This window comes from Colius striatus, chromosome 18, assembly GCF_028858725.1.
Source record: "Colius striatus isolate bColStr4 chromosome 18, bColStr4.1.hap1, whole genome shotgun sequence".
In the NCBI taxonomy this organism is placed as follows: Eukaryota; Metazoa; Chordata; class Aves; order Coliiformes; family Coliidae; genus Colius; species Colius striatus.
In genome coordinates, this window is record NC_084776.1 from 4,488,838 (window position 1) to 4,503,528 (window position 14,691).

Consider the following 14,691-nt stretch of genomic DNA (forward strand, 5'->3'; position numbering starts at 1 on the left):
AGCTTGTTTAGCCTCCCGTGATTAACGACTCCCGCCGTCTCCCATGGCAGCGAAGCCGTGCCTCGCCGCAGAGACAGCGAGCTGCCCAGCGAAACGAGCGGCAGCTGTTTCGAAGGAAAACCGCCGCTGCCTAAGCTTATCCCCTCAGCCCTGGCTCTCTCCAGTGCCCGGTACCCGCTAGCGAAAGCTGGTGCTGGTCCCATCGCCCAGTTTTGCGGGGAGCGGCTTCTCTCCCTCAAGAGCAGCCAGAGGCTGCCCTGCCCGCAGCGCCGCGGCGGGGTCCGGGGAGTCCGGCACAGGGCATCTGCCCCAGCACAGGCTATCTGCCCCGGCACAGGGCATCTGCCCCAGCACAGGCTATCTGCCCCGGCACACGGCATCTACCCCGGCACAGGGCACCTGCCCCGGCACAGGGCATCTGCCCCGGCACAGGGCATCTGCCCGGCCACAGGGCATCTACCCCGGCACAGGGCACCTGCCCGGGGTTCCGCACGGCTCGGACCCCGCCAGTGCCGTAGCACTGCGTCCATCACTCCCTGTGCCAAGCAACAGCGTTTCCAGCCCTTCCCTGGGGACGGTGTCAGGCGATCTAACATGGGTTTGTGTCAGGAAAAGTTTCTTGATATTCAAACTGGTTTTTCACGTTTCACTTCAAATCCCATTATCTTCTGTTTACACAGTAAAATCATAAAATAATAAATCGTAAATACAATACTACATTATTAATATTTCCTCCTTTGGGTTTCCAGCTACCAAATATTTTGTCTTACGGCTAATGCTTGGTTAAAACCCAAGAAATGAATCAGCTCTCGTTTTTATCACCACTAGCTGTAGGGCAGGAGGGAAGAATTGGAAGGATGTGGTTTTGAACCACTATTTAGCTTTGCACTGAAATGTCTCGTTCTGGTTTCCAGCTGTCAACCATTGCTGGGTGGCAGAGAGTAATCTGGTGTTTTTTGGCTTACATACTCCTCCCCAAAAACACAAACCAAACCGAAAGAAAATGTAAAATATCCAAGCACAGTTAGAACTCGCCGCCACTCTGATATAACAAACCCTCTCTCTTTTTGTAGCGATGAATTTGTAACCGGGCACCACTGTCTGTTCAGTCAGACCCGCGTTCCACAACCCTCGCTGTAGGGTTGCACCCTCCGTGCCCGTTCCTTTGCGTTTCAGGTGGCTGGTGCTTAACCACATTCCTCTGCACAGGGCAGTCCCGGCAGGGCTCCTCCTCCCTCCCCCAGCTCCGGCAGCTGCACCCAGCGCCCACCCTGCTGCTCCCCTGCTGATGGGGCTTCAGGGCTGCACCTTTAACCCGCGCTTACGCAGTTATGAAAGCAAAGTCCTCTGCTGCTGCTTTTCTTCAGGATGACCCCACTTCATTGCTTTGTGCAGTCAGAACTCAGCTCCTCAGCCCACGCCTCAATCCAGGAGAGTGAATGACGGGTTTGTCGTGGTTATTGCTCAGGCAGGCTGGAGGATTACTGAAGGGCTGAGAGCAACCCTGCCCAGTGACTGTTCAGGTTTTAAATAAAGGCCTGAGCACGTCAAGGAAAGCCACATGGTGGCCAAGAGAGACAGTGTTCCACAAAACAGAACCTGCAATTTGCTCGTGTCACAGAACAACAGGGAAAGTGTAACCATGGCCTTTCAGCAGATAAACTCTGTCTGCCCCATTCGGTGCCACAGCCCAGTTACCCACTCTGCTGTCCCTTTCAGAAACATCTATGGTGTAATTGCAAGCCTTATGTTACACACCATCACATCAAAATATTAACTACCTGGTCTGTGAGCAAGCCAAGGCACAAAGATGTCAGTGTGAGGGAATACGGGTTTAAGCATTACGCAAGAAGATGTGCTTGCACATTGCCACTGCAAAGCTGTTTTAAAACCACCATTAACCTGAGTAATTATGGTTATACACCTGGGACAATCTTCAGTTTGTTAGTAATAAGTTCTAACCTTTTTTTTTTTTTTGCATGCAAAAAGCAGCTGGCTCCAAGGACAAAACTTATTCTGAGTTATGTATGCAAGGAGAGTCCCTGCTGCCTTACTCAGGTCAAAAGACATTTGGAGTGACACATCCCAGACACATCTGTCATTAGAAATCTGGGATAACACTGAAACATGGGCCAACAAGAACAGCAAACAGAGCAAGAGAAAGCATCAAAGTCAGGGCTTTGAGACTGCTGTTCTGGACAAGACCTGTCTGTCAAGACATGACGAGGTCAGAGCCTGCTGCCAGACTGCTGGAGCTGGTCACTGTACTCTCAGTGCTCACGAGATGCGTTTCCTCTTTGTAACAGCTCTCCTTACCACCGTCCAAGCTTTAAGGAGTCAGAAGCCTGTAATCTATTTCCTACACTGCTACTACCTCATTTAACCTCTGTCTGGCTTCAAAACCTTTTTCCCTTCTCCCTTCCTCTCAAAAAAGATAAGAGCAAGATAACAATCACCTCCCAGGGAGTTCTGAGGTTTCATTCCTGGTTGCAAAATGACCCAAGGGTCTCAGCTCTCTCCCCAGCCCCATCAGAACAGCATCATTTGTTAGAAACTATTACAGACTTTGTGATACATAGTGGTGACGTATTCCTATTGCCACAGTAACAGCTGATTTACTTTCCCAGTGTGTCTTTCTTGCATACCAGTGAGTAATTGATCTGGAAGTAGGTCAGTAGTACAACATGCTAGCCTGAGCTGCTGAGATTTGGGAACAAAACTGCTCCATGTCTCCCCAGTGTAGTGGTTTAGAGGAGAGTTTTCTTTGAGCCTGCTATTATGAATCTGAATATACAACATCTCATAGCTGTGAAGAACTTGTGAATGGGAAAGCCTGAGAAGTTAACGTGCAGGCGAGCTGCTGCATGGATTATTCATACACTTGTCTTTGCCTTGATTCCCCAAATATCTGTACCCACTGAGAGAAAAGCTGCCCAACAACCACGTGAGGTGGTATTGTGGAAGACTTATACCAGGTTTAGAAACTACTGACAGCCCAATCAGAGCAGTTTGCACACTACGATCACCAAAATGCTTTTTAAAGGAAAACATTTGCCCTGCAAAGCTGAAACTAGTCAGAGAAGCCTTTCCAAAATTCCCATTCCCTCCTCCTTTGCTTGGAGCCCAGCTGGAGGCAGAGAGCTTACAACTTCAGAGCTGAAATAATACAACACAAGATGGTGGTTCTCTGGATTGACACCCTTCACCATCATTCACACAGCTGTAAAGTGGTCACATTGTTTTACATCAAGTGCACACGTGATACCTGATGAAGCAAACTAAGGGTAGGAGCAGTGGCTTTTCAGGAGACAAACTTTAAACCTGCTAACCCCTGCTGTGGAAGCACAGACATGAGCCATCCACACCCTGTGGCTGTGTTGACATGGGCTTTACTGGCCTTTCCAGGCTAACTCTGAGGCAGTGAGCTGTACAGGGCTGCTTGAGGAGATGCTTCACCTCAGGAGTCTCCCCAGAACACTACAGAAAGGTCTCATTTTTCCCATTTTTCCCTGCTGAGCAGGTAGGCTGACTGTGGCTGTCCATCAGCAGTGTTTTCCCCAGCTACTGGTGACACAGACAGCAGCCCCCGGGCCGGCTGCCCCTGAGGTGCCCGTGCCTATGGCACCCTCCTCTCACTCCAAAAAGCCTTCAGCCTAAACAGCTAGCTATTTCCTAGGATATTTTTTTAACTCTCACAGTCAAAGTCCAGAGAAGAGATCAGTGGGTCTGGAGGATGAAATAGATTTTTGTAAGAGATTACCTGAGGGCACTGGTGGAAGGGCCTGGCGTGTGCTCCCTCATCCCACCTCACACAGACGCTTCTGCAGGGCATGGCGGCCTGGCAAGGCCTGGTGCAGCCCACACCAGCCTGAGGGGCTCCTCTGCTCCCAGAGACTCCCCACAGCTGTGGGACCCAGCTCACACCACCATGGCCCTTCACAGGCAAACTCTTGTCTCGCTTGCATGAGGGTCATCTGCAGCCTTGGGAGCTGCAGCTGCTCCCAGGCCTTGGCAATAGGCCACCCAGGGCAGAGCTTCCCCTCAGGCTGCTCCTCAGCACAGGTGAGGAGGGGGAAAGCTGCTGCTTCATTTAACAACAAACCACTCCCTCCTCTGGTGCCCATGGGCCAGTCAGGGTTGTCAGTGCAAGGTATGAAGGTCAGGCTCCCCCTCCAAGGACATGGCTCTTCCCATGGCAGCTCTCTGCTTCCCAGAAAAGGAGTTGGAGCACACATGGGTCAGTAAATAATTATATTTAAGTCAGATTAAAAAGCTGGCACCAAATCCTGCAAACAGCTCACAGCTGGAGATCCCATCAACTGAGAAGGGGAGCACTGTGGGGGGAGAGATTAACACTCTGGTCCCATGAAGCTTCAGCATTACGTATCCCACAAAGCTCTTGGGAATTTAACATAGTTGTGGCTGTCAGATGAGGCATGTACTGAAATAGACTCATTTCCTAGTGACATCCCATAACCTATTCAAAGCTAATGAAGTTGGCACTTGGGCAGGTGAGAGCAGACCTCTCTCCATGAAGTGCAGGAATAGAGGTGGGAATACACTGTGTGTGCTGGGGATGCAGGGTAAGGAGGGGCATCCCATCAGTCACTCACTACAGACAACGTTGTAGTCATGCAGGGAAAGCAAACCATTTATTTACAGCTTTTCTGTCCCTGGAAAGTGTGTCAAGAAAATACAGAGGAAAGAGGGTAATGGCACAGTGCACCAGTGCTGACATCAGTTGTGTTGTAAGTTACAGAATGAAATTACAAACAGTCATATGCCACTTTTGCTGGCTGCTTTTTTCAAGGTTTTTTTTCCCCTAACAAGGAATTGAGTGGACTTTGCTCATTTTCATACCAAGCAGCCTTTGAAGTAATAAAATATAAACCATCTCCTTGCTTTTAAGGCAGCTTTATGATCTGTCAAGTGGGTGCCAAATTCAGTTAAAGAAATTCTGCTCCATGAGAATGGAATATACTGGTTTATAGATATTTTAGGAGATTTAGGGGCTATTGGTGATTTCTTTCTTGCAATTTACCAGAGTTTATTATCTCACTGTGTGCAGGGGCTGGTGAGTGGGATATTGACAAACCACAAGGTATGAGGGATGGAACAATTTGAGCATCTCACCAGAGGAGGGGGTTGCCACTCAAGAAATTGAAAGCACCAGCTCAAGAAGAGGTTGGTGGGAGGGAAGGACACTTCCAGTATCAAGTCCCTGGTTGCCACAGTTACAAATGGCCCAGACTCACAATGTTTATTTACCAGTTGCCAAAATGTGAAAAGCAAGACACCCAATTGCTCATGTCTGCAAGAGGAAAATGTGCAGCCATGAAGATCCAGGGCTTGTCCTTAGGAAAAGCTGCCACAGAAGCCAGGGAGGGAGCAGAAGAAGTAATTTGAAGCATTTTACTCTCTGAAAGGAGAGTCAATTCTTCTTACAATTCATAAATTGGTAATGCTATTTTCTCTTTGCATTTCAGTGGGCAAAGTAAATCACTTGCCCATTCCCACAAAAATAATCCCAGCACTGAAGTCAACCTGAAACAGGAAATGTGTTAGCATTCATTTCCAAGCATAAAAAGGAGCAAACTGGCTTTAGTGTGAATAAAAACTATAAACACCAAGTCAGGGCTGTAATGTTTGGTGAGGTGTTTTATTATTCTGAATTCATTGAAGCCAACAAGTGGACAGAATTGGGCTCATAACCATACTAGAACAGTACATCTGGGGAGTGTGTGTGTGACATTGCCTTACAAAAGAGACCAGTTACCTGACACAACATTTCTACAAGAAGACAAAGACCTGCTAATTGTGTTAAATTTCATTTGCTACATAATTTAGACCATGACCTAGTGCTTCTAAAAAAACCTGTACAAAATGAGTACTTTTTACATCTCAGAGGCACATGAATACAAATCAGATCTATTTCATATATACACATGTACATTACACAAAAACCAGAGATGAAGATCAAATGAAGGGTCCACAGAAAGTGCCCAAAACAGGAGATAAAATGTGAAACTAAAACGTATCCTCACGACTGAGAAGTAAAAGGCACAAGTACTAAAATACATAACCATGCAAAGAAGGTGAGTACAGCCTGTGCAACAATGCAAAACAAATGGCTCCCACGAGTGATCTTACAGTAATTTTCAAAGTATCTCAGTATTTAAACATACCATCAGTGCAACATTTACTGCCCTGTAGCACACCACAGTGTTCTCATGATATGAACTTCTTGGTTTCCCCTTCTGACTTCCTTTCTGCAAAGCCAGAATAATCCAGCTACAGAAAGGGAATCAAATAAAATGGGGCTGATGTTGGGTGGTGTAAGGTAACTGCTCCAGTTGTCTGGGTGGAAGAGTAACTGCAGCACCACTGCAGCACTTACTGTCTGCTACTGAGCGTGTGTCTGCCAGAACAACCACCTTTGCCCTTCACAGGGTGCAATGGGCTTTACTGGGGTTAAATGTCACTCTCAGAGAAGGGTGATGAGAAAGCTGACAGCTCAGATATCACAGCTGCACCCCTAACACCACCTACATAAAACACAGGTTCTAGGGGTAGGTGCCCAAACCATACCCACAGAAATCCATGTTTGTTATGTGTTTTCATTAGGTTTAACATTTCAGTACAAAGTAATCTCTTTGTGTTTGAATCCGTTCGACCCTCACAGTGGAACGAAACTTGGAGACATTAAGGAAGCTAAAAACCCTCAAGGAACACCCCACGACACTGTCAGCTGGCTCCACACTGTGGCAAAGCACGGTACAGTGCCCCTAGCTGCAGATGTTTCCATCTTAACAGGCTGCTGTCGTGATCTGTAAGGTACCCTGGCTTGGCAAAGCTGCTGGGGCAGTGCCTTGCAAACAGAGGGTGGAAGTGCAGCATGTGAATGGGAAGCAACACAGAATCCAGGCAAAACTTATGGACTTCAGGCTTATCCACCCTATATGCATCAGCTACAACATTTTGTCATGTAGATGGCACACAACTTGCTTTCAGGACCACACAAAAGGTGTGGACAGGACTGACCTGGTATAAAGACAGGGCTAAAATTCTTCATCTCAGTAGGTAAAAGCATCCTGAAGCTGACAATACCATGTTTGTCCCTCCCATCTGCTCAAAGCTGCAGCCCTTGGCACACTCTGCCAGCAGGCACAGTGGCTGGGAACAAGAGCAAGAGGGTAAATGTCAACAGAGCCTACACTGGGGAAGAATCCCACAAAGAAACTACTGTTGCACATCAGAGCAACTCTCAGGGCACTATGCAGAACTACAAGGTTCATACTAAACACCTGCTGCAATCCTTACCAACCTCTAAAGGTACATGCACAGTTTCATTAAATAAGAAACCCACACATGCCACATGCTTCAACAGCAAACTGCTCCTAGGGATGACATTTTGAACTGAAAACACCAAGAAAACAACCCAGAGGATGCTGCAAATGAACAAAATGCCAGCAACTGTTGAACTATATCCTTTAAAATCAGCTGTTCCACCACCTCTCATGCCTTCTTCACAATGCTTCTTGGTAACAAATGACATAATGAGGATATAAGCATTGCTACTTACACCAGAACCAATCCAGGAACTGCTCAGTTAAAGTTTGAGTCAAGTTTTGATTTCAGTTGCTAGAAGCCAAGCCACTGATTTGGCAAATGCTTGATCAGCTGCTACTTCCTTCCCTCCTTGGAAAAAAATCCTCAGGCCACACCATACATATTTGTTTTAAGAGAAAAACCACTGTATATTCACAGCCATAAAAGAAGGGGGAAAGTAGCCATTTATTTTGTAAATGCCAGTTCTTAGATTCATCCCATGTCACCAGTGCTCCGACGCAGAGACCACTGAGCAGTGACTGAAGCAGCAGGACATGGTGCATGTTTATAGATCAGCTTCCAAGCCCTCAATTACTCACTGGATTAGGGAGCCCAGATCCTGTAGGCCAAGATCCTTTCTGGCAAGGACCGTGGTGCTACCAAAAGAAACAGAGCTTTGCTGCACTCAGACAGCAAAATATTTGTTAATGTGCCTGTCTTTGAGAATTAATGAGGCTGTGTCCAACTGCCTACAGAGCTGGCTGAGGGACAGCACAGCTTCTCCCAAGAACAGAAAAGGAAAGTTGTCAGCAAGTGTATTGGATGGGGGGGTTTGTTTTTGAAACCTGACACTAATTTGCATAGTAAAATCTCCTTACAAATCTATGTGATGGTTCCAGTTTGTCACTGTTGCCCTTCAAAAGGTGACAAATCCTGCAGCAGCTTGAGGCTTTGACAGGCATCATTAAAAACACCCAAAAAAATACTCTTTGATGTCAGGGAAGGTTTGACTCAGCATCACATTCTGAAATCAGAACTAGGCAGCAGCTAAGACTGGTGTCTAGAGGGAAACAGCCAACATCAGAAAAATCTGGAGAGACTACATTTCAGATGCTCTTAAGTGCAAGTTTTAAAGAGGTAGCTTTTCTGCAGGAGCTCATGTGGGGGATCAGCCTGACAAAGGACAGCTTCTAGCCAGAAATAGGTCTTTTTTTTTTTTTTACACTACACAAAAATACCTGCAGTGGTTTGCAACTGGTTTGACCAGAATAGCACTTAGCCTGTCACAATCTACAGCAGAATGAATTCGGGAGCATATCAAGATACAGTACCTTGGATTGTGTTTGCATCCCCGAGGGTTAAACGAGAAGCGTGGCTTTGACACAGGGACATTTACTGATACCACAGCCCTGTGCTTGAAGTGATTTACCCAGGGAAGTGAAGCCATTGTTCCCCCAACAGTAAAGCTGACAGAGGCAGAGGGTGCTTCCCCAGCCAGCCTGTGAGCACAAAGGAAGCTCACAATGAAGAATAAGAAATGTACCAAGAATAGACCTGGAACTGATACCTCCCTATCTCCCATCCATGTGATTGCTCTTCTCCCTGTCCCACTGACCCACCAAGGGATCCCTTATTACCAAGTCACCTGCACATCATAAAACATCTTTTCTTGGATAGAAGTGGTCTCCAAGGCTTGGGTTGCAGACAGGTTGGTCTAATATCTGTAGTTACTGCAGTTATTCAGCCTAAGAATGCAATTGGTAATTGGTATTTTTAGAGGTGGATACCTTAGATGAAAATGTATCTGCCAGTGAAATGCCTCTCATACCTCCACCTCACATGTTTTGTCAAACACAGCAAGTATCTGGGTATGTCCTTGAACAAAAGAGCAGAACCACACGAAGAGAGCACAGGAGCAGAACTGCAACTGCTTTATGCAGCCAAAGCTACAAACACCACCACCCTGGTGCCAAGACAATTCTTCAGATGCCAACACCGGAGGAAGGAAGAGCTTCTAAAAAGCTAAAGCAGTTGGGTACAGAGTTAAACAAGAAGTCCTGCAAGTCTTTAGAAAATCCAGTGCTGGGTACCCTTGGCTAGAATACTGCTTTCAGGATTTCAGCCACAGTTAGTGACTGTTTGTCACTACTAATGACTACTCATCTCTTACCTGCATAAAAACTTTGCTATCCCTACAGCCATGCTGCCTTCTGTTCATGTCCACAGGCTCTGCCATGTCAGTGAAGCAAGCCAGGCTCTCTGCTTCCCAAGTGCTCAGCATAGCTCTCAGTGATGCCTCAGCATTTGCTGATGTTCCATCCTAATGGGAACATGGTTTAGATTATTACAATTTTGAAGCTAAGTCCAGTCTGCTTAAAAATATTCAGGGGAAAACATTCAGTCACCAGGATGACCCACAACAGCTTCACTCCTATTTAAATGCACTGCAGGAGGGCAGGGGAGAAGTGCAACTTGCTGATCATGGCAGGTTATTAGCAGCAGCCACCTGCCAATTTGAAAGTTTTGTGTAGCCTATAAAAAGAACAAAGTCCTTGGCAGAAGCCACAGACAGGCCCTGGCAGAGGGAAATGCTATCACCCAAGTGCAGATGAGGAGCCCTGTAGGCAGGGAGCTGTAGGGAGCACCGAGCTGGCTTGACTGTTCCTCTCCTACCTTCTAGGTGGCACATCCAAAGCAGCAGCAGGTGGGAAAGGCTCATGTGTAGGGTGTCCATGGCGTTCCACCTGCTTCTCCACAGTTAGAAGCAAATGGAGTAGCCTTTAAATCCAGATTACCCTAGAGCCTCGGGAAACCAGCCCTGAGACACCATTGTTTGAACAAGCCTGTACCATTTTTCCCAGAGCATTGAAGCCCTACAGACATCTCTGTGTTCTGGGGTGTCGTGTCTACCATAGTTATTCCTCTGGTCCCCTTCACTTTCCAGTTACTTTACACCTGCCTAATGCAGATACATAGAAACAAGTTGGTTTTATTTTCTTGCCTTCAAGAAAGCCCGATTTCAGTACTTCCCCCCCTTCCCATCACTCCAATAACCCACCACTGAAGGCAAGAGCACAGAGATTGCAGAAAAATAGATATATATTTACATCCATAACTGAATACATATTGTATGTATCCAAATTCAGGGAAAAATGCATCACAGATACACACCAAGATACATCAAGAGAATACTAGGGGCAAGACACTGCCAACAGCAAATACATACATAGAAAAGCACAGTCATTGCTACTGTAACATTCCTCTGGGGAGTGTATTCAATAGAGGGAACATCTCTAGGCATTGGGGACAGCCAGATTCTTGGGCCTGTATTTCTGGGCCAGTTGGTGTGAATCAAGAGGGTGACATCTTTTCTTTAAAAAAAGTGCATGGAATAAAATCATCAATTTTTGTTTTGGCATTCACCTATCCAAACAATCCCATAAGCTCCTTATATAAGCTACTCTACTTAATTAAAAAGGTCCTAGCCCTACAGTAGACATCCAGCTCAGGAGAACACAGGCACATGTTGAAGTCCATCTCTATTTAAGGCAGCATTTAAGCATACACTCAACTTTAAAGCTTATGTTCTGTCCCACTGACTTCTATGAGCAGTCACAGCACACATTTAAAGTTCAGCACCTGCACAACTGCTCATCTGAATCAGGACATGTTCCCTAGTCACAGCTTTAGATATGCATGTGTGTACTCACTCTGGATTGGCAACTTCTGCAAGACCAAGCTGGTTTTCTTTTTAGTGCCCCATAGGTAAAAGTCACTCCACAGCACACTTCTCTCCAGCACTGTGTAAGGACCCAGACAGTCCCCTCCAGAGCTTGCCCACAAAACATCTCTCAGGAGTGCAGTCTATCTGGGGCGGAAAAGCAACTCAGCACAGTTTCAAGGGCTGCTTCTCCTCCCCCTGAAGTGAGCCCTGAAGTGAGCCATTTCATGCAACTTGTCTTTTTTTTTTTTTGTTCCATTTCCTTTTTTTCTTGGTAAGAACTGGAACATGTTGCTTTAGTGAAATATTTCAAATTGAGGGTGAGGGGATCAGAATTCATCTTAATGGCCCAGGATAAAACCCCTGAAAATAGGGGAATGGGTTTGAAGAGCTTCTTAGCCTCAGTGCTACAGGGACCCTGGCATAAAAAGTACACATGCTTACACACACTAAAGAGCAGGATGGCTCAGAGCATCCCAAAGCAGGCTCCAAAGTGATTTACAGAAAAAGCACTTTGTGCTGACAGTGGCAAACAGGTGGATGGTGATTTTTCACAACTAACAACAATTCTGCAATATCTTCCTCTTCTTCCCTTTCACTTTGTGTCTTTCCTTTTCCCCAGAGTTCGGGGTTTTTTTACTCTTTGTGTGGTTTAAGTACTAAAACTAAATCAAGTAGGAAATTACACAGTCAGCACCAGTCAGGAACTGAACCTGGGTATGTTAATTGGTTTGTGGTACCCAAATTCCTGGAAGAACAAAAGAACAATTCTTGCTCCTGAAGTTAGGGCCACATCCATATGTTTCCATTGTCTTGTTTACCTTTAAAACTAGAGGTAGAGTCATTTTGTCCAGTATCTAAAACAGCATGATCCAGTTATATTGTTATTACATTAATATACAGTATCCATCTTATCACAGGTATTGAAAGTGCATGGAAAAGTCTGACCAAGCCAATTCAGTGACAAATAACCATGTACCAAACGTCATATAAACACACCCGCGCACCCACACTCACACCTAGTGTATATATATATATTTATAGATTAATTTACAGTATCAGAGTGATGTTTAGATCCAGTGGCATGTGCAGAAATGTCAGGCAGTTACTGCTTTTCCTTCTCACATTCTCTTCAGTTCTTTATTTCCAAGATAGATGGGTTGTGGTCTAGGATTGCCAGAATGATCTTGTCCATGTACTGTCGTAATCTGTAATTTATCTCTTCCTGTTCTTTAAGGGCCTCCATGAGCTAAAACACAACATTTTAAAGTTAATCTTGAAATATTCTCACTAGTTTACACAATAGCATTCATTAAATTCAACCTGGTGAGAGACTAGCACCTGCTCAAGATTACCAATTCCCTTTTGTGATGGGAATTCTGCCTCCAGTTCTTTCCCGTACCTGTATTAGAAAGATCTTTACCTTAAAGTTCTTTACCTTAAAAGGAAGGTGCTGAACAGTTCACCAAGACTCTAATAATTCCCATTTTTTGAGAAAGACAAACACAAGAGTTGCATTAAAAGAAGCATCCAAACCCATTGGTAGATTTAGGGCAATCATCTAACACTCTTGAACTCCTACCAAAGCAGGTTTTTCTGTTGTTCCTTTTTTCAGCTTCAGACAGTTCAACCTTGACATTGAGAAATGCATAGTTTTGGATGCAGTGCTTGATTAAAAAAGCATATTACCTCATCTCTTGATGCAGAATCAATTTCAGCAGCCAGTGACTGGGCTTTTGTTTGTGTTGCAAAAAGGTTTTTAGCTTCATAAAGACTGAGACTTAGGATCTGTCCATTAAGATCATCATTTTGGTCACGAAGTTTCTGATTCTCCTATTGAAGGATGAAAAGACATTGCTTTTAAGTTCTTTCCACAAGGCTTCATGAAAAAATAAGCAATTTTTTAAAGAAATACACATAGCTTTGGTGACAGACAGTAAGGCTGCAAGCTAATGGCAACCCTCTTACCACCAGTGACAAATCCCCCCTGGCTGAATCACAGCTCTCTGCTCTGGGCGCAGTTTATGTCGCCTGTGCAAAGCAGCTTTAGACAGATGCAATCCGTGTCTTGGGCTTGTGGGAGAAGCGGGGAACACAACCTAAAGGCAGTGTGCTAGGGGCTGCAGCAGCTATAGGTGGCTTTCAAAGCAGATCTGTAGATCTCACAGGGATCCAAGGGCCCTTCCCTGCTCACCTGCTTCAGCCGTTTTATTTCATGTTCCATTTCCACCTCTCTGGTCTTGGCGTTGAATTCACTCACGCTGGATGAAGAGCTTCTCCCACGTCCAGGCCGCTCACATTCCAGCTTGTACAGCTGCAGGTGCTCCAGTTCCTTCCGCAAGTCTTCAATGAGCTGTGGGCACACAAGCAGGTCAGGTATTTCCTTGCTTTTGTACAACCAGCCCTCCCTGGCAGCAGCCATCACTGTGCTGCACCTCTGTACCCTGACAGGAGCACTTGGTGAGCCAGGTTGAGGCCAGATAGTCCTACAGCACAGACACTTGCTCGTCTATGGAAGCACAGATCACTTAAACCACTTCAGAGCTGGAAGTGGCTCTGACTTCTAAGCTTTGTGTCTGATAGGTGTAATTCCCCTTGGGAACATAGTAAAGGAAATGTTAGGGCACATATTCAAAGCTGCAAGTTCTCAAAGAGTTGTAAACCCTTTGGGTCAGGGATTGCCATGGATGAGGTATTCTTGCAGCATTCACTGTCCTGTGGGTACCCCTCACACAGAAGCACAATCCAGTAATACATTCACTGGTCTTTCCAGTGGTCATCCTGTCTGTCCATTCTTTTTTCACATAGGCTGAAAATAGCATCACACAGACGAGATGCAATTGCCTGGCCTTACATCCCGCTTCACACCTACCTCCTGTGTGGCTTCCCTCTCCTTGTTAAACTCCAGCCTGTTCTGCCGCAGCTTGTCCATCATTCTCTTGTACAAATCCATCTCGTCCTTCAGCCGCAGACTGGTGTCCTCCAACCTGTCCGACATGCGTTGTCTTTCCTAGAGCAAAGGGGGAACTTCAGAGCCAGCCTGCAAGTGCACAACCCACCTGCAGTTTTACAACACAAATCTATAGACACAGCTGGTCATAAACTGACACGTGTCTCAGGACACTCCTGTCACTAAATGTGACCAGTGTCCCATTAATAGTCTTGTTTAGAGAAGGCAAATGAAAGAAGCTAAGCCAACCACCACAGGACTTTGTTCTTACACAAATCAACCCCTTGGTAAATTCATTAAGCACACAGGAGTTTTGTTACCTCATCCAGTCTCTCTGTTTGTGATTTCAGTCGCGTGACAGTGGTTTTCAGCTCACCATTTTCATCTTCCAGTTGCTGAACCCTGTGTCAATAGCAAAAATCTTACAGCAAATGCCTCTCCAAGAACACAGACATGCAAAACAGCATGCTCTAGAAAGCCATTGCACTTGCACTTGATGGAAAGACCAAACAAGAAAATCTTTCTAATCTTAGCATTTTTCATCACAAGTTATTGGATGCTTTTTGGTTTTAGGGTCAGAAACGTTACATTGACCCTCTGATTCCTATGCACCTAGCAACAGGTATCTAAAAAGAACTAAGTAGGAAGAAACAAATACAGATACAAGCGTTGGCTACAGCTGGTCACAACT

At 45.7% G+C, this 14,691-nt stretch overlaps 1 protein-coding gene across 4 annotated transcripts in view; it reads right to left on the reverse strand.

Moving 5' to 3' along the window:
* Positions 1-5,567: 5,567 nt before the first annotated feature.
* RAB11FIP4 (RAB11 family interacting protein 4) overlaps positions 5,568-14,691 on the reverse strand; it is a 29,486-nt gene continuing 20,362 nt past the window's right edge. For all 4 annotated transcript variants that reach the window (XM_062010934.1, XM_062010936.1, XM_062010933.1 and 1 more), the window contains 5 exons: positions 14,321-14,402; positions 13,923-14,060; positions 13,245-13,403; positions 12,740-12,883; positions 5,568-12,299 (listed from right to left, as the gene is read on the reverse strand). In XM_062010934.1, the coding sequence (XP_061866918.1) occupies positions 12,183-12,299; positions 12,740-12,883; positions 13,245-13,403; positions 13,923-14,060; positions 14,321-14,402 (640 nt within the window). In that variant the 3' untranslated portion in view covers positions 5,568-12,182. The remainder of the gene's footprint in view (positions 12,300-12,739; positions 12,884-13,244; positions 13,404-13,922; positions 14,061-14,320; positions 14,403-14,691) is intronic.